The sequence below is a fragment of the Ipomoea nil genome, unplaced genomic scaffold, assembly GCF_001879475.1.
Source record: "Ipomoea nil cultivar Tokyo-kokei standard unplaced genomic scaffold, Asagao_1.1 scaffold2283, whole genome shotgun sequence".
NCBI lineage: Eukaryota > Viridiplantae > Streptophyta > Magnoliopsida > Solanales > Convolvulaceae > Ipomoea > Ipomoea nil.
The window spans coordinates 761,136-782,595 of NW_017618711.1; the positions used below are offsets into that span (position 1 = coordinate 761,136).

Here is a 21,460-nt window from a genome sequence, read left to right on the forward strand (position 1 = left end):
TAACGGTGTCGCACACTAATGGGGAACCACATGTCCATTACGGGAGGGCTATATGTGCACCGTTTTGATAATTGAGGGGCAACATTTACACCACTCATAATTCAGGGGTGACATTGATAATTGGCATAATAGATGGGCATTTTTTACAATATTCCCAATTATCATTATTCATCTTTTAAATTTGAATTTTGAAAAAATCTTAGTCATTGATTCCCTATCACAAACTCTACCTCAATGCACAATGGTCTAGCATGAGGAAGAATGATTTCCAATGAAACTCAAGATCAAACAGCACAAATGCACCAAAAAAAAAAAAAAAAAAAAAAAAAAAAAACATTTGAATAGCAAAAATGTGTATAAGTACAATGATTCATGAGAGATGTTTGGCAATGAGTTGAAAGTTGATTGTGTTAATTATTTTGACCATTAGTTATTTGTAGAAATGTATATGATAAATTAGTTGTTTATTCATAACTAATTTTATACACACACCCAAGGGATCATATACGCAACATCTCCAAGTGAAGCGTGCGTATCAATCCCAACCATTCATTTGATATTTATCAATTGATTTCAACCGTTGATTGAAATTTTTAATCCGTGGTTGATTATATTCGAATTCACACATTGAGGGGTATAAAAGTAAAAACTAAAAACTAAAAAAAAAAAAAACTAAGCTGCAACATCTTCTCCACTACTCCATGTTATCTTTGCATCTTCAACACATCAATTAATCACTCATAGGCGGGAAGAAGCTTAAGAGCTCAGGCATAAAAGAATCGACTATGCGTGTATCAACTTCAAAGTTGTGCAACTTTATGCACCTTATGGTGCAAATTTATGCACTTGGAGTTTTTAAGTTATGCACCTTACAATTTAAAGGTATGATCATTATAGTGCAAAGTTATAAACATTAATTTTCAACTTTATGCACCTGAAGTTTTAAATTTATGCACTTTAACTTATACAGTTTTGCACCTTACAGTTAAAGGTGTGCACCTTAAGGTGCAAAGTCATGCACCTTATGCTGCAAAATCCACCTTAAGGTGCAAATTTATGCACATGGAGTTTCCAAGTTATGCACATTATAGTTTAAACGTATGCTCAAAATGCAAAGTTATATGCACCTGAAGGTGCAAATTTATGCACTTTAAGGGCGTGTTTGGTTAATGGGTTTACACACTAGAAATGGGAATCAAAATCATAGTTAGCGTTTGGTTGATAACTTTTTATAACACAACTATGAGATTTGATTACCCCTTCAATTAAAAATCACATTCCCTAATTAAAAATGTATCATTCCATCTTATTGGTAATATGATATGAGTTTTAAGTTTGGATTAGTGCTTTTAGATTTAAAAATTATTGTTTAAAAGGTATCTTCGTCTCCATGGCCGGAGACAAAGGTTTTTTGTTTTTTTTTAAAAAAATTTTCAATAAAAAAATATTTTAAAAGTGGTGACCTGTTAGAAATTGGGAAAACTGATAAATTAGACGAATTGCGTGAAATGGGTTAGTTTATGGATTCCGTTGTAGTTTTTTTTAGGTTCAGTGGCCTAATTGCATTATCGTGTGCTGTTCGGTAGCCTATTTGACCCTTATTCCTAAAAGCAATAAAGAAAGCAAGATAAGTAAAATTTGACAAGGGAAGTACATTTTTGTTTAAAAGTACATTTTTCCTCAAAAGTATCACACTTTCTACATAAATATTACACTTCATATATAACAACTATTTTTTCCTCATAAGTATTACATTTTTCCTCATGAATAAAAACCAATAAATTTATCTTAACCTTGTGGTCTAGTGGCTCTCCCATATGGACGTCATGGGTTCAAGCCTCAGGGGGCGGTATTGACTCTTTATGTCCCAAAATCCAAGTATTATTTCTCTGGAGAGCATGGTACTCACTATCCATAATGTTATGCGGATCCCGCAAAGCCTGAGCAACTTTAGATGGTTCAAGAGAAGCGTCTGAGCAACTTTAGATGGTTCAAGAGAAGCAGGCAAAGGATGAGTGGAGTGGTGGTCGTCGCTTGAGCAAATGTAGACGGTTCAAGAGAAGCGGGCAAAGGATGAGTGGTGGTTACATTGACAAACTTGTCATTGTAATACTTTGGATTAGAACTTTAGATGGTTCAAGAGAAGCGGGCAAAGGATGAGTGGAGTGGTGGTCATCGCCTGAGCAACTGTAGACAGTTCAAGAGAATCGAGCAAAGGATGAGTGGTGGTTACATTGACAAACTTGTCATTGTAATACTTTGGATTAGGCTTGCGAGTATGCTTTGGAGGAGATGTCGCCGGAATGGGTGTTGGAGATGAAGTTGCAACATCCGACACCGAGGGAGTATTAACAGAGCTGGCACGGAATGATTCTCGACGAGTTTTTTTAGGCTAGGCGGAGGGCATATCATTAGCTGGAGAGATTTGCTCAGGAGAGGATGGAGACACACATCCGACACCGAGGGAGTATTAACATAGTTGGCACGAGATGATTCTGAACAGACTTACAGGCTGTAGCGGACCACTGGGGGAGTAGATACAGAATTGTAGGGGGATGAAATGGATATTGTGGGGAGAGTTGGGATGAAATGGATAGGCTGTAGCGGACCAGGCTGTAGCGGACCACTGGCCAGGCTGTAGCGGACCAGGCTGTAGCGGACCACTGGCCAGGCTGTAGCGGACCACTGGGGGAGTAGATACAGAATTGTAGGGGGATGAAATGGATATTGTGGGGAGAGTTGGGATGAAATGGATAGGCTGTAGCGGACCACTTGGGGAGTAGATACAGAATTGTAGGGGGATGAAATGGATATTGTGGGGAGAGTTGGGATGAAATGGATATTGTGGGGAGAGTTTGGGGTTGTATAGGTAGGGTTGTGATTATACGGATAAGCATTTGAGTCAGGAGTCTGGCTGAGGTGGTGACTTAATAAGGAAAGTTAGTCTCAACATATTTCACATGCCTAAAAATATATATCCTATTTTTGTTTGGATCGATTGAGGGGTGGAGTAACCTAGAAAGACAAAGTGAATGAACCTGGGTTATAACTTTGTGTGCATATAAAGACGTAGCCATAAAAAACAAAGGGGCATCAAAAACTCTTCAAACGTTTGTAATTTGGCCATTTTTATTGTTGAGGATTGGAATTGGAAGCCTGTTTATTAATAAATAAGCCGGAGGCTTGTTTATTAAATAAGTAGCTGTTTGACAATGTAGCCGTGATAGACCAAAAATTTCAAAAAAAAAGAGATGCACAATGTAGCCGGGAGTGACGACGCTCTGCAGTGCCAGTGAAGCGAGAAATTCCATGTGCAATGTCAAGGAACACATCTGGTTCCTTTTATATGATATCAATATAGCCTAACAGTCCAAATCCAATGAGAATGGAGTAAATCTGCTGACGCCATACCAAAAAGTTAACCATAGTGAGACGAATTGGAAAGTGAGTAGAAGCACACAATTGGAATGATAGCAATACCAGCTGTAATCTCCCTTGGATCAAAGAGGAGGAAAAAAAAATTCTCGTAAGAGTATTTTAAGCTCTGATACCATATGAAAGGAAAGTATGTACTTTTGTATTAAGCATTAAATTAAGTGCAGAAGCATATATAGGTACAACAAAGAGATATTGCAGGATACAACAAAGAAGACCCACTCTAATAGAGAATAAAACTAAAACAATAGAAAAAATATAATCCTTAATAGGAACATCAAAATGTAAGGTGGATTATGAATATCAGAATGTCCCTTGGTTGTGTTACCACATTGCTCCACCACCTTGAAATCATTTATGAACAACGTAGCATTGGGGTCTTTCTCTTGCACCTTTTTATAGATATTTAAGGACGCGTTTGAATTCTCCAATTTTCTTTCGTAGAAATCGTAGTGTACCAACTCATTCTTCACGTCCCAATGTATTAATTTGTTTTTGTACCTATCAACCTCTGGGCGGGTTAGATTGCAAGTCCATGATGGTGCGAAATTGGGGTCTTGCCACAGTACGATGTGTCCTCCGGTCTTTATTTTGTTTTTCGTCACAAAATCTACCATTTGGTCCGATATATTGTAATTTGGAACTCCAGGGAGGGGCTCATTTGAAGGCCATTTTAGAACGTTTTCAAAAACCGTTGCATTGGACCTTTTCTTGAACCACTGCTAAATTAAAACACAAGCCAATTATGAACATTAATAAGTAGAACAATCGCGATCAAATTCAAGAAACTTGTAAGAAAACAAAACAACCTGGGACTGTGAATTTTCGGTAATCATGCTGGATATGTTAATTGGGATAGGTTTGTAGCTAGGCTTCTGGCCCTTCAGAAGTCCTCCACCATAAAGTGGCTTATAAGGCCTTGGCTTGTACTGTATTTTAACCAAAATTATTAAAAGACAAAATATATATATGTTTGAAAATATTCAAGATTTATATTATATGAATGTAGTTACCTCTGAGGTAGTAGAGGAATCGTAAATTAAATCTGCATTAATTGCCAAATAAGACAAATTCAAATGAAGCGAAAGGAAAAAAAAAAAATTGCATTCGGTATAACCTAAAAAATGCTCGAAGCAACACATGGACCAATCATTAGCATGGTTGGCTCTAATATTAAATTCGCATCTCAACTGGCTAAATTGATAATTAGATTGCACATTTATATTTATATATTATATGCTCAACACCAAGTACAAAAGGCCCCAAGTTGGAGTCGATTAAATAAATAAAAAGATATATAAAAGAAAGACAAACCTTGAGCTAGGCTGCTACTGGAAATGCTAAACAAGAGAACGAAACATAAAGAGAAATGATGACGAATCATCATCTTCTCTTAAAATAAGATTAAACCCTAATCCTAAATAATATTTAGGACAGATAATTGGAGTAAAACTCCAAAAATGTTATTCAAAGACACTTCCAAATATGCTGATATGATCATTGAAGGGAAAAATGGGTGCAATTTATATAAGATTTATCCTCTCAAAACTATATTAACTAATGGTTGAAATAATTTATAGTTTCTTGATGGTTTATAATTTTTCAACACTGTTTAATTTTTATATTTTTATCCTCTAAAAACATGGATCATCACACGTTTTTTTTAATGCATTTCTTTCAAGGCAAATCGTCTTATGCACCTAAAAACCCAAATACTTAAGAAATATTTAAAAACTTTACGTTTTACCGCACTCCTCCAATCCTTAAAAAAAATCAAAAGTATAATTAGAACGACTAATTTTTAAATGCAATTGTATATATAGTTTAAAATTTGACTGTTTAGATAAAAGAAAGTGACATTATTTGTTATACATGTTATAGTTATTATAGACATTATTATATCCTCACCAAGACTATGTGGTCTAATGATACCTGGGTTGAACTTCCATTTAGAAGATTGTGAGTTTGAGTCTTAGTGGAGGCGTTGTAATAGAACCAGTAGCATTTACACAAAAAAAAAAAGAAAAAAAAAAAATCCTCACCACAAAAAATAGACATTATTATCATTACTTATTATTGCATTTATTAATTACCAAATATATATATATATATATATATATATATATATATATATATATATATATATATATATATGAGAATGAAGGAGGTAAGAGAGGAACATTCATATACGTACTTTCTTATATTTTATCTTTCACCTACTCTTTCTCTTTGTAATTTCTCTTTGATCTATTGTATACGAGCTAATGAGTATTCTTATCACAATATGTTATCAGCCTTCGGTGAACGGTATGCTTACTTTCTCTAACATTTCTAATTGATCAAATTACGTTTGTCTTACATAATTGTATTCTGAGAAATACCGTAATTATATATGTTAAGTGTTCATATGCAATTTGTATTTTGATTGATGTGGGAATATACTGTATGCAATATGTATATCTGTTGAGTCAAGCATGATACATTTTAGAGTACAGACAGTTTCATCAGCACCAAAAAAAACATACAAACAATAATTGTATACTCCGTATTTATCTAGTATTTTTTAAGTACAGGAAAATAAAATTTCAAAAAAAAAAAGTACAGAAAAACAAACAGAAATACAATGTTATTTCTCAAAATAAGATGCCAAATCATTAAAAAAAAAAAAAAAAAAAAAAAAAAAAAAAAAAAAAAAAAAAAGAAGTTTGAGGAACCATTGGTATGCAATTCGTTTAGTTCTATTAGTAATCGTAGAAGTTTTTTTTCAAACCTTTTTCATCCCCTTCACGCCGACTATAATACCAATTAAATTAGTACCATATTAAATCATGAATTCCTTTCAAAAAAAAATATAATCATGAATTAATTTGCAAAATTTCAAAATTAGAGGAGTTAGAAAAGGATTTGAAATTAGATTAGTAAATATTGCAATTAATCTATACCTCACACGTGCAATTTCGTAAAATTCAAAGAGCATAAATTAATTTTTTTAGAAGTTCAAATTATTATTTACGAATTAACTTCCACAATTAATTTATCGCATTTCAAATCCTCTTCCAACTAGTATTTAAATCCACTATCAGTATTGTTAAATTTGTACAAATTAAATTAGTAACAGAGTTAATTTCCAAAATAGTTCTCCGACTATGACCTTTTCTCAAATTGATTCATTCATTTTTCATTGTACCCAAAGTGGTTATCCGACTATTGAATTTTAAGTCAAAATATCCTCCGTTTAGTGTTAAGTAGGTGTTAAAATGAAAGGCAAAAGGGACCTTTAATTGATCTGTTAAATCCTTTATTAGTACAAATTAATCGAATTAGTATTCAAATCCTCTTCAAAATTTAAATTAGTATTTTAATTCAAATCCTTTTCCAACTTGAATATAAATTCTCTGCCAAGCAACTAATTAATATTTACGATTTAATATCACTCCACAAATTAATTCATGGCACCAATTTCCTCCTCAAATTTGAATACAAATGGCAATTTAGTAAATTACTCGTGTAGATCCCATGCAATAATTCCTTATTATTTACACACATACACTTTAGATGTTCTTTTTAAGAAGTTGCACATGGAAGTAATTCAATATGCCATTCGTTTGCCAACAAATTAAACAAGCTAGTCATCCTAGCTTGGCGGTTTCCATTTTCTTCCATTCAAGAAAAATTGAAACATACAGAATGTATTAAGTCCATAATTTGATCAAATTAGAGCATGTTTCATTCCTTTATAAATTTGCAGCCAACTAATAGTAGTACATGATTGTATTACATTTGGATTTTGATCTGTTGACGACCGGCCCCTTTGGAGAGGGAATATGTAGCCTTAAAAATATTCGAACCATTTTCAACTGTAACATTGTACTTTCCTAAAAATCCCGAAAACTCAAAAGAGCCTTGGTTATTCGTTAAGTCAGTCAATGTTCCGGTCCGTCACTCTTTAAGCAACTTATCAACGACATCCCCCACAACTGTATTGTTGAACTCCAGATCAGTGAGACACATGTTCCAACACCCTTTAGGAGTGATACCTGCCCAAATAATTATACCATTTATAGCGGGATGTGAGAACCCTTCCCTTAATACTTTCTCCAAGTACATTGCTTGCTCTTCCTTGGAATATTTAGCACTTATGTCAACCTCGGTGAGCCAAATTGGGACCTTAAGGGTGACAAGTTTATCCATCACTGCTCTCATGAAAGGTGGATTAGGGATATCAAAATGTCCTTCCAACCCAATTCCTGGTTTTGCTATCCCCTTTGCTTGGAATTCCTTGATCTTGGACACAAATGAATCCACATTTGTTGTGTTACCACATTGTTCTACCACCTTGAAATCATTTATGAACAATGTAGCATTGGGGTCTATCTCTTGCACCTTCTTGTAGAAATCCAAGGACGCGTTTGGATTCTCCAATTTTCTTTCGTAAAAATCGTAGTGTATCAACTCATTGTTCACGTCCCAATGGATGAATTTGTTTTTGTACCTATCAACCACACTGTTGATCCTACGGTCCACGGCCTGTTGCAGGTCTGGGCGGGTTAGATTGCGAGCCCATGACGGTACAAAAGTGGGGTCCTGCCACACCACGTTGTGGCCTCGGGTCATTATTTTATTTTTCGTCACAAAATCTACCATTTGGTCCGATATATTGTATTTTAGAACTCCAGGACGGGGTTCATTTGAAGGCCATTTTAGTTCGTTTTCAAAAACTGTCGCGGTGAACCTTTTCTTGAACCACTCCTAAATTATTCAAGAAATTTGTAAGATCGGTTTAGTAGGCAGTATTTGAAAAAAGAATAAGAAACTTGTAAGACGAGAAAACAACCTGGTAGTGTGAATTTTGGGTAATCATGCTGGATATGGCTACTCCAAAGGGGAAACCACTTGAAATTTGCTCCACTTTAACCTTTGCACCTCGTAACGGGATGCCTTTTTGGTCCGTCACCGTGATTGTAGTGTCACGTTTTCTTTCCTGCACCAAGTAAAATATATTAACTCATCACTTTCCATCATTATATTTATTAGAGGTTAATATAATGATTTTTCTCCGATTTAAATCTTAATTTTTTATTTTTTTTTTTTTTGTGCTTATGGTGCCTTAGACTTGGATGAATTGAGTCATCTGTTAATTAGTATAATTTGATAATTTTTAATTTATTAATACTTAATTTAGTCCTCAACTATAGCGGTTAGTCAATTTAATCCTCAACTATAGTAGTTAATACCCAATTTAATTTAGGGTGTGTGTTTGGTTGATGGGTTTTGCCCATAGGAATGGGTATGGAAGTGATTATTATTGTTTGGTTGATAGGTTTTTAGAACACTATTATAGGTTTCAAATACCCCATCAATTTGAAAAATTCATACCTAAATAAAATAAGAGTTTCATTCCCTTATTCATTCTCAAGCACTACTATTAGTTACCAAACCATTCACATTCCACCCTACTAACAAACATGTTAAATACTTTCACCAAAACCCATTACCATTACCAAGTATTTGATACCCATTCGATTCCGATTCCCATGTATGAACCAAACACGCCCTTAGTCTTTCACTATAGTGCAGTTAATACCTAACTTGCCAATGACTAAATTAGGTAAAATCATCATCGAAGTCCAAACTCAATTTATAAACACAAAAGCACTTTATCAAGAAAAATCACTATAATCGAGTATTAAATTGAGTATTATCTCTTATATTTAGCAACAAGTAAAAACTTCATCACCCACCCTATTGATAATGGCTTGCTGATTTGCCCTCCATTGCTCCTCAGTGAATGGCTGCAAAGAAGCAGAAGCAACATCTATGTTGATACCCTTGGTACCACCAAATGCCTACAAATTACAAAAACAGATAAGCTAATTAACATGCATATGTAAAAAAAAAAAAAAAAAAAAAAAAAAAAAAAAAAAAAAAAAAAAAAAAAAAAAAAAAAACAATAATAATAAAAATAAATCACAATCGCACTTTTTATCCCTTAATTCTTAAAAAGTTTAATTACCTCGAAATACAATGTAGATGTATTTAAAGGTTGAGTTAAGAAAATTCCACCCTTAAGAAAGGTCCAACATCCTCTCTTAGCAAGGACAGTGGCTTCACAATTCTTTTGTGAGCCAAGATTTGCCCATATAAGTGCAGATTCAGCACCCATAATCTTCACCCAACCTATATATATATATAGGTAGAAGCAAAAATTACACGAGAATATAATTACTAGTATAAATAATTTATGAAAATCACAAATAATTAATTTAATAAAAAAAAAGTAACTTAACTGGAAAAACTATAATAAACACCAGGTACAAGATTAGGCAATGTGAATGAAGGTGCAGTAATTGTCACCCATTTCTTAATTTGGATAGGTTCGTAGCTAGGCTTCTGACCCTTCAGAAGTCCACCACCATAAAGTGGCTTAAAAGGCCTTGGCTTGCACTATATTTTCACAGAAAATATTAAAAGAGAAAAAATATATATGTTTGGAAATATTCAAGATTTATATTATATGAATGTAGTTACCTCTGTGGTAGCAGACGAATCGTAGACTAAATCTGCATTGCCAAATAAGACAAATTCAAATGAAGTGAGAAAAAAAAAAAAATCAAGCAACACGTGGACCAACCATTGGTATGGTTAACTCTAATACTAAATTGAAGTATGTGTGAGTGTCTCATCTCAACTAAAAAAACTGATAATTAAATGGGTTAATTCCACCAAAGGTTCCTTGTCTTTGGTGTCAATTCTAAATTTAGTCAAAAACTATCGTTTTTGCCATTTAACACGACTATTATTTTTTAGACACTTTTAGTCTTTTTTTTTCTATTTTTAATAAGGGCATTTTTGTCTTTTCATAGTTTTCATTTGTTATTTTTCTAGTTTCAATCGGTTTATTTGGTTTAGAACTTTACTAAAAACCGGTTGAAAATATATGGTTACTAAAAATTAGAGGTTACCTAAAGTTCTAAACTGGTTGAAACCTAAAAAATAATCAAAAGAAAAATATAAAAAGACAAAAATACCCTTACTAAAAATAGAAAAAATCCTGAGTGAATGACTAAAAATGTCCAAAAAAAATAGTCTGAAATGTTAAATGACAAAAACGACAATGTAGGACTAAATTTAGAATTGCCACAAAAAATAATGGATCTCTGGTGAAATTAACTCTAATTAAATTGTACATTTATATTTATATATATATATGCTCAATACCAAGTACAAAATGCGCCAAGTTGGAGTCAGTTTTTTTTTGCTACTGGTTCTATTACATTGTAGTATCTGTTCATATACTTTCTCAACCTATTGAAACACAACCAATAACACCTCCACTGAGGCTCGAACTCATAATCTTTCAAATGGAAGTCCAACCCGGGTACCATTAGACCACATAGTCCTGGTAAGTTGGAGTCAGTTAAATAAAAAAAAAAAGATATAAAAGAAAGGAAAGGCAAACCTTGAGCTAAGCTGCTAATGGAAATGCCGAACAAGAGAATGAAACATAAAGAGAAATGATGACGAATCAGCATCTTGTCTTAAAATAAGATTAAACTCTAATCCTAGATACGGAGTAATATTTAGGATAGATAAATGGAGTAAAACTCCAAAAATCTTATTCAAAGAAACTTCCAAATATGCTGATATGATCATTGAAGGGGAAAACGGGTGCAATTTATATAAGATTTATCCTCTTAAAAACTAATGGTTGAAATAATTTATAGTTGATGGTCTATAATTTTTCAACATTGATTAATTTTTATATTTTTATCCTAAAAAAAAACATGGATCATGACATGTTTTTTTAATGCACCTAAAAACCCTAATACTTATTAAGAAATATTTAAAAGCTTTGCGTTTTACTGCACTCGTCCCATCTATCTATATCTATATATCTATCTATCTATCTATATATTTATATATCTTTCTATCTATCTATCTATCTATCTAATAATAGATAGAAGTGTCTGGAAAGATTTTCCCCCCAAAATTTTGAGGCATATTTGTCAAAGTTTATTAGTCTCCAATTTTGATTTTCAAAAAGTATTACAGAACTTTGACTCATAATTATTTTACTTAAAATCATTGATAATTTATTTAGTATCCAATTTTTATTTCCAAAATTTATGACGGTTAATTGATTACGGAAATATTATTTTGGAATAAAATATGATACAGTTAATTGATTACAAAAATATTATTTTGACAAAGAAAATATGTTAGCGATCATCTCCATAATTACTTACCTATTAATTACGAAAATATTATTTTAATATAAAATATGTTGTCAATCATCTCCATAATTACTTACCTTAATAATAATAATAATAATAATAATAATAATTATTATTATTATTATTATTATTATTATTATTATTATTAAATCATCTCCAATATGCTGGCAATCTCTCTCTCTCTATATATATGTGTATGTGTGTGTGTGTGTGTATATATATATATATATATATATATATATATATATATATATATATATATATATATATATATATATATATATAATAGAAGTGGCACCCGGATTGGACTCCATATGAAGGTTGTGAGTTCGAGCCTCAATGGAAGCGTTATTGGCTCTTTGTGCTTCAATAGGTTGAGAAAGTAGTTATGAACAGATACTACATTGTAATAGAGTCAGTAGCATTCAAAATAATAATAATAGAAGTGATTGGAAAGGTTTTCTCCCAAAACTTAAGGGCATATTTGTCAAACTTTGTTAGTCTCCAATTTTGATTTCCAAAAAGTATTACAAAACTTTGACTCATAATTATTTTACTTAAAATCATTGTTAATTTATTTAGTATCCAATTTTATTTCCAAAATTTATGACGGTTAATTGATTACGAAAATATTATTTTGACAAAGAAAATATGTTGGCGATCATCTCCATAATTACTTACCTATTAATTACGAAAATATTATTTTAGAATAAAATATGCTGTCAATCCTCTCCATAATTACTTACCTTAATAATAATAATAATAATAATAATAATAATAATAATTATTATTATTATTATTATTATTATTATTATTAAATCATCTCCAATATGCTGGCAATCTCTCTCTCTCTCTCTCTCTCTCTCTCTATATATATATATATATATATATATATATATATATATATATATATATATATATATGATTTCTCCCCCAAAACTTAGGGACATATTTGTCAAACTTTGTTAGTCTCCAATTTTGATTTCCAAAAAGTATTACAGGACTTTGACTCATAATTATTTTACTTAAAATCATTGCTAATTTATTTAGTATCTAATTTTTATTTCCAAAATTTATGACAGTTAATTGATTACGAAAATATTATTTTGGAATAAAATATGATACAGTTAATTGATTACAAAAATATTATTATGACAGAAAATATGCTGGAGATCCTCTCCATAATTACTTATCTTAATAATAAATAAACTTATCTTAATAATAATAAAAATAAAAATAATAATTATTATTATTAAATCATCTCCAATATGCTGGCAATCCTATTACGTTATTATGTTACTACTATAACTAGTATTTTCGCTTGTGCATTGCACAGAATAGCTAGATTTGTTGTAATATATTAAGAATATTTGGATTGATATATAATTATTTAAATTAGAACATCAAATATTATATAGTGCAATTGAAGTGTGGTTTGGATCATTTATGTGTTTTGATGTTATCATTGCTTGAATTTGAGCAAATAATTACTCAAATTAATAGCTAATGTGTAGATGTATGCATGCGGTGCTGTAACTTTGGAGATTTTATATATTTCATTATTTTTTTATAAATTAGGCAAATGTGCTCGTTTTCTAGCAACTCAGTTATAAGAATGAATTGCTATCTTAATTCATTTGTATGGAAGATATATTTTTTTGTCTAGATATATTGCAATTTTGTCATTTAAGAAAACATAATATCATCGATTGTATTACACATTATTGAAACCTCTTTGTAGACGACATTGGTAATAGCAACACAATCTTGTTCATCATCGTCTAGAGCTAACACCTTCAGTCCATCAGAATGGGTGACTCAGGTGAAAATATATAATGGTAGAATATTAGTCAATTAGTGATCCTTTTATATTTTAAGTCAATTAGTAATATCAGATTCATTTTTAGCCAACTATTCTTTTTTTATTTTTAGTCAATTAGAATATCATATATATGTAGTGATATTTTTACTTAATTTCCGTTCCATTTTTAATTGATGATGTATAATATTATTATTGAAATATTTCCGTTCCATTTTTAATTTACCTTTACTATTGTTTAAAATATGCATTTACTATTTATGATGTAGAATATTATTATTAAAATATTTCTGTCTAATTTTAGTTTCCGTTCCATTTTAAATTAAAATGCAACGATCTAACCATTTATTTTTTATATATTATTTTCGTTCCATATTATATATATATATATATATATATATATATATATATATATATATATATATATATATATATATATATATATATATATATATATATATATATATATATCGTATCAGTTATTCGGTGATCGCGGTTATTAAAGCTTCATAATTAAAAAATAACCGAGTTACCGAATAATGGAATTTTTTTTAGCCTTATAACCGATAACGGAAATTATCAGTCTGTTCGATTTTCAACTATCGGTTTCGTCGATTTTTCGGTAATTATCAATGTTGTAAAAATCGCGCCTAAGCGCCGCCCATACTGCCTAGCCGGCTGAACCGGCCAACTTTTATTTTATTTTATTTTTAGGTTTAGAGTTTAGAAACTTTGTCGAGACATAACATTTTACTCGGTTGTTCGATTTGGACAATTTTTTTTTTTAAATCGCGTATTTTTTCGACTCGGTTGTCGTAGGCGGTTTGCCCCACCAAATTATCAAAAAATGCTTCTTTAGCTCTTAATTTTAATTTTTTTTATGTATTTAGATGGTTTAAACAATATATATTGAACAATTTTACAACCACTTACATAAATAGTTTGTATAAAATAACTATGGAAACCTTATGTTTTATTAGTGAATTTTACAATTTTTAATTTAATTTAAGTTTTTTTTAAAAAAAATAATTAATCGGACGCCTAGCGCCTAGTTCGGTGCCTAACCTATTTTGCAACCTTGGTAATTATGCTCGCCCCTAGTCTAGATGAGAATATATTTTCTGTATTCAATGATAATGGTGCGAGCATGAAACACCGGATTAACACGTAGATAAGTAGCTCCCATATTATCACACCAGAGTTTGGGCGCAGAAGGTGGCGCAAACCCGTGAGCCAGGCGCGAGGATCTTGTTTAAGCCTATACAAAGAACGTTGAAGGAGACAAACGTGCCCGGGCATCGTTTTGTCTTCATAGCCAGGGGGCTGACGCATATAAACTATCGTAGTCGGTTTAACCACGAGACTAAAAGGCTCAAAGAAATCCTCACCGGCAACCTGATTGAATCCCTTGGCAACTAATCGAGCTTTGTAACGCTCAACCGAACCATCTGTTTTTCTCTTGGTTCTAAACACCCACTTGCAGCCAACCATATTCATACCTGATTTAAAAGGAATGAGCCGCCATGTATTGGTGTACACCAAGGAATTAAATTCCAAATCCATTGCATCCCGCCATTCGGGAAGTTTGACCGCTTGAGTAAAACATGTAGGCTCAGTAGTGACATCAGTGGATAGAGCAACATGATCATGCGGCCCCGAGCTCCGCGTATTCATCCCATGAGACCGAACTGGTGAGATAATGCGACGAGATCGACCACGGGGTCGACCTCTCGGCCGAGCAAGTGGCTGGTCTGTGACTGTCCGATTGGACTTGGTCACGGACAGCTCGGCAGAGGCGGGCTGATCGCGGTGCTGGTCAGACCTGGCTACGGGCACGGCATGTTAATCATTGAATATAGAAAATATATGAGTATGCCAGAATAGATAATTCCGGGAGGTCAACTTTAACGAAACAAAGTGATGAGCCGATGAGAGGCTACCACTCGCAGGCATCGTAGGAATCTCGGTAACAGTCCGTTCAGAGGAACCAAGAACAGAGCCGTCATTAACACCGATATTTTCCATGGAAAAACCTAGCTGATACTAGATGAGAATATATTTTCTGTATTCAATGATAATGTTTGAGGGTACAGAGAGCGAATATATAGAGATACTAGATAGAATCCTAGTCTAACACGAATAATATAGTCCTAGTCTAATATGAATAATAGAGTCCTAATAGTCTATGGTCCAAGAATGAGATGTTGTTGAGTCAACGTTTCCCGCTCTTGCAGATATAGTTACATGCGCTGCTAACGAGTTGTTTGGTAGTGCGAGCAATCTAGATACCACCACCCCTCCCCACCGTTGCAGATGTATTTTCATGGACTGCTAACGAGTTGTTTGTTATTTCGAGCGATCTGGATGCCACCGCCAAAAACGAATTACCTCCGATGGGTTCCGGGGAAACAAAAAAAAGGTTCTAGTGGTTGAAGGCATCACGGGCTCGTTGGGTAACCTGGATGGCAACTTCCACCTGGGAAAATTGAATGAGTGGAAACGCCTTTTGAGCATCCCGTATAACAAACCCTACATCATCCTCTGTCCATGATTATAGGCCGTTCTAGCTTCATACACAATGCTTAGCTGGCCCTCCGTTGTCTCCTTCAACTAAGTCTTAGCTAGCAGTTAGGGCATCCTCATTTATGAAGAGTTTTTGTAAGTGTGATTAGAAAAGAGAGGATGAGATGAGAGAGAAAACAAACAAAAAACATATGTAAAAAAGAAGAATAGAAGAAAGGTGGATTGGGGCGGCGGGGTGAGTTAATGGAGTACGTGGGAAGCCTAAGGGACTAGTGGCAGGCAGGCTATGGGTGATTGGACCATGCGGGCGAGACACCAGGTTGTCCGACGAAGGTCTCTTGATTAAACTTAGTTGACCCCCGGAAGTAAGCGGCAAATTATATCGTGCACCGCGGTGCATAATTAATTATGCACGCATCAAAACGACGTCGTTTTGTTTAATGAAAAGAAATGGCATCTGTTTCTCGTCGTTCTGCACTCTTTCGTAAAAAGTAACTCTGTTATTCAGTTTCATTTTGTATACACTGCAGTTCCAGTTCAACACAACTGCAGTTTCATTTCGATATAACTACAGTTTCATTCGATATTTATAGACTCAAATATGTGAAAATGTTGTTTAATTTTATTTTATATACACTATAATTTTATTAAAACACAACTACATGATCATTTTGATATAATTACAACTTCATTGTACAATATACACTCAAATATGTGAAATGTTATTCAGTTTCATTTCACCACAACGACAATATCATTTTAATATTTTCATTTGATAATATAAAAATAATACGTGAGGCATTGTCGGTTCAGATATACTGTAGTGTCAGTTGGTAATTAACATATAAAAAAGTGCGCGCTTCGTTAAAACTAACGGTGCTCCGTTTTGACTGCGGTCCACGATATAACGACTGGAAGTAAGGATTGAATAAGAGAAGTCTTGGACCAAAAGAGGCCCAATCAAATAGTCTGGCCCACAAATAAAAAGCATTCAATGCACAAAACAAGGCCCAAACAAAATACAAAGCTAATGGGCTGAATACTTGCAAACATCAATGGAGAGTCTGAAATTACAAAGAAATAAACATTAATTACTATATTATATTAAATTTAGATTCAACAAATCGGTAATATATTCGTAATATGCATTTTTACATTGAAATAAATGGAAGTTGTTACAAACACGGACAATAATTAATTTCACTAATTATATTTTCTAAATGTTACATAGATTACAATCTGTTTTCATTAATTGTTGAGTTTTTTTCCGTATAAAACGATTCCAAGTCATGTAGATTTTTCAATTCATTATACTCCAATTGCAAATTAAATTAGCTTGAGAGTGATGGAACAAGGTAACGAAGTTGGTGATTATCATCCGCCACTGCCGCCGATTAGGCGGTTGAGGACGATGGAATACCTTGGTTCTCCTCCTCCGCCGAGACAATGTCCTCGTTGTCATTCCAATGACACCAAATTTTGCTATTTTAACAATTACAACGTGAATCAACCAAGGTATTACTGCCGGACATGTAAGCGCCACTGGACTCATGGTGGTATTCAGCGTGACATCCCCATTGGCGGCAGGTCCCACAAGGGAAAGAGATCTACCCACCGGTACGAGAATAAGAGGGTTCAGCCATCGCCACCTCAACTTCAACAATCTTGTCCACAAGCAAATGTGGCCCCACTAGCTTTCAGTCCTTTGGCGCTTCCTCCGGTGATGACACCTTATCGTGTTGAAAATGGGTATCTCAATACGGTAAACCCACTGAGAAGTATTGAGCCACTACACAACTCAAGCCAAAACATTTTCCAGCCTACTACTAGGCATTATGGTTCAATGACCCAGAATTTCTTCTTGAACAATAATGATGGAGCTAGTTCATCTAACTCCATTCCATTGAATGCCTCCGTAGACCACAACACCACCATGGCCGATAGATATACAAATGTTGGTTGGGGTTCATTGATAGCGAACCCGAATGATTGGTTGGACTTCTCCAGTAGCTTTGACCCATCATCATGATGAGTTATATGCAAGTGTTTTTAGAGCCATTTAATGCTTAATTTCTTAAAATTTAAATTAAAGAGAATTTCTTATTTAGGTACTTAGAGGGTTAAACGAGTAACCTGTCATGTCACCTCTTGTACCATATTAGTTATTAAATAAATTAAATGGCTTTGTTTTAATTTAATTCACCTTAATTTATGTTATATTTCATGAAGCATTGCGGATATGATCATATGAGCGTTTAGGTGTGTATGCGAGTGGCATGTGAATATAGATATTTTATAGTATACAACCACATATGCTTGTTATATATATCTTTTATCTCCTTCATCTTAAATTATTGTCCATGCTGCATATCATTATAAATAATAAATGTATTCTAGCTAATTTCTTAAACTAGTAAATAATTTTATTTTTTAGTATTATATTATCTTTAAAAGAAAAATAAAAGATAATTTCTAATTTGATGAGCATTAGCGGTTAATCAACTTCATAATTATATTGGTTGGGGTTCATTAATAGTTGACTAATTCCTATTTCAATCTAAAAATTCTAAAATCACACTTCTTTTTTTTTTTTTTTGGTGAAGTAGAAGCCCTCAAGGAGAGTTTTATCTAACCTTAAATAGGGTGTGTTATATAAGTTGGCCGAAAGAAGATCGGTCAGTCCCGTAGGCGCTTGTTCCAGAATAGTAGTACCCCAGTCGATCGCTTGTTCTAAAATCACACTTTGCTCTTACAGAAGAGCAACCCAAATAACCCAATTGGCCAATTCCTAATTCAATTTTGTTCTACGATATGGTCGACTTGCATAATTCAAATTAATGATTCCAAATTGAACTCTGGTGGTGAGACATTGATTTTTTAGGTTAGAATAGATTGAAAAAAATATATAACAGATATTATTTTATAAAGAATCGAGTGCTTCAAAACAAATTTAAAAAAATTAAAATGAAAAAATAATACATAAATTAATAAATATAATAGTTTTGAACTAAAGAAATTAAAGAAAAATTAATATTTTTAATTTGGATATGGGTCAGGCTAAGGTAAGTTTTTTATTATTTGGAGGCCTAGCCCAAGTCATATTTAATCACACATCGATAAATGTAATAACTATGAACTAAAAAAAATAATATCAACCAAGTGGCTTGTAGTTTATTGGTATCTGATTGGTCCCTTATATGGGATGTCTTAGGTTTGAGCCTTGGTGATTGCATAGATAGTATATGTGAGTGTTTCCCTTCCTTTGTAATAATAAAAAAAAATAATGATTTTAAAAAAAAATTAAAATTGTGGGTTGGGCAAGTATTTTTATTGTTTGATCTGATCCAACCCAATCCATAGTTTTAATGGCCATTGATATTTGATAACTATAATAAAGACAAATTTTACTGTGGACCATGGTCCATATATAACGTGAACCATGGAGTAGGTATCATTCTAATTACACTTCAGTTTCATTTGATAATATTGCTTTGTTTATCAGTTTCATTTTTCACACATACTAGTTTTATTATATCAATACCATAGTATCATTTTAATTATGTTACAGTTTCATTTGACAATATACATTATTTCATTGACTCTATTTTTGAGTTTCATTTTTCACACACACTAGTTTAATTATAGTAATGCTGAAATATTATTTGAATTACACTTCAGATATATTTGACAATTTTAATTATACTACAATTTCCTTTGACAATATACGTTATTGAGTAAGCCCTGTTTTTCAGTTTCATTTTTCATACACACTAGTTTCATTATAGTAATACTAAAGTATCATTTTAATTTATTATAGTTTCATTTGACGACTATGGTCCACACAGTGCAGTGTGGACCATGGTTATAACAATTGTTGTAATAAATCTAAACTAAAAAAAATAATAATAAAGAAAAAAAAAACTTAAATGTTTCTAATCTTTTGGATTATAGGGCAACCCTTGTTAAGATTTTTATTGTTTGACTTAACTAGATTGTACTCATATTTTAACCAGACTAGCCAAGTATAGTTTAAATAATAATCAAATATTTTCCATTGATTTCATTTCTCATTGATAACAAACACTAAAAAATTCAGAAAATAACTTTTAAAAATTATTTTTTGGGTTTCCAAACAAATGTTAAGTATATCGTATTTGTCTCTTGCTTTACTATTTGAAGAAAAATAACAGTTTACCATTGAAAATATGATATCACTCACCATAGAATATTGCAACTCACAAAAAAAAATGTGTATATCGTTACTATTTTTCTATTTGGCCCAAACATATTTTATTGATTGTAGTATATATATATATATATATATATATATATATATATATATATATATATATATAATATGTATTTTATATAGCAAAAACTCATATGAAAACGTTTTACAAATCTTTACCCATGAGATAAATCAAGTTCCAAGTATTACATTTGCCCACTCAAATAACAATCAATCAATGTATCAATGTATCCCTTGTTAATATTACATTTTTCTCCTAAGTAACTTTTCAACTCCTAAATATTATAGTTCACATTTTTATTTAAAAATTGCATTTTTCCTCAAAGTATCAAGCTTTCTACATAAATATTACACTTTATATATAACAACTAATTTTTCCTCATAAATATTACATTTTTCCTCATGAATAGAAATCAATCAATTTATCTTGATTTGTATTACATTTTTTACTCATAAATAATTCTTCAACCCCAAAATATTGCATTTTGATTTTAAAGAATTATTATATATTTGATTTTAAAATATTACATTTTTCCTCAAAAGTATCACACCTTTCATCATAAGTATTACACGTTACATCATAAGTAACAATCAATTTATTTATGATTAATATTACAACTTTCATCATAAGTATTACACTTTCCCTCCTAAGTAACAATCAATCAATTTATCCAAATTAGTATTACATTTTTCATGATAAGTAACTCTCCAACCTCTAAATATTACATTTTTATTTAAAATAATTACATTTTTCTTAAAAGAATATCATACTTTTTCTCATAAATACTCCGTAACAATCAATTTATTCTTGATTAGTATTATATTTTTCTTTATAAGTATTACACTTTTACAGGGCGTTTGGTTGGAGGGGGGAATTACGTGGGAAAAGAATTGTAATTTCATAGGAGATGAATTGCTGGGAATAGTGGGAATTTAAATTCCAATGTTTGGTTTACAAGAATAGAATTACTGGGAATTTCAATTCCAATGTTTGGTATATATGGGAATTGAAAGAAAATAAGTAGTATAAACTATAAAGTCTAAAATGCCCATTGTTGTTGTCAAGCATTAATTTTACGTTAAAAAAAATGTGGGGTAATTTTGTCTCATCACTCTTTTTTCCCCAGGAATTAAAATTCCAAGGGAGACATGAGATTTTAATTCCATGAAAATTGAGAAATTGTATTTCCTTCCAACCAA

General features: G+C 32.1%; 2 protein-coding genes across 3 annotated transcripts; one reads left to right on the top strand and one right to left on the bottom strand.

Annotated features, from left to right (window-relative positions):
• Window positions 1-3,521: 3,521 nt before the first annotated feature.
• Window positions 3,522-10,994, bottom strand: LOC109151122 (anti-sigma-I factor RsgI6-like). 2 transcript variants are annotated; one of them, XM_019299043.1, is made up of 8 exons: window positions 10,895-10,994; window positions 9,964-9,995; window positions 9,723-9,879; window positions 9,449-9,612; window positions 9,177-9,281; window positions 8,270-8,416; window positions 7,771-8,184; window positions 3,522-3,779 (listed from the first exon to the last, which is right to left on the bottom strand). In XM_019299043.1, the coding sequence occupies exons 1-8, from the start codon at window positions 10,965-10,967 to the stop codon at window positions 3,675-3,677; spliced, it is 1,197 nt and encodes a 398-aa protein (XP_019154588.1). In that variant the 5' UTR covers window positions 10,968-10,994; the 3' UTR covers window positions 3,522-3,674. The 2 variants fall into 2 exon arrangements, with proteins under 2 accessions (XP_019154588.1, XP_019154587.1); XM_019299042.1 differs by lacking the exon at window positions 3,522-3,779 and having other exon boundaries at window positions 7,067-8,184.
• Window positions 10,995-17,356: 6,362 nt separating this feature from the next.
• LOC109151139 (dof zinc finger protein DOF4.5-like) lies at window positions 17,357-18,040 on the top strand. Its single transcript, XM_019299057.1, has one exon. The coding sequence runs from the start codon at window positions 17,357-17,359 to the stop codon at window positions 18,038-18,040; it is 684 nt and encodes a 227-aa protein (XP_019154602.1).
• Window positions 18,041-21,460: the final 3,420 nt, after the last annotated feature.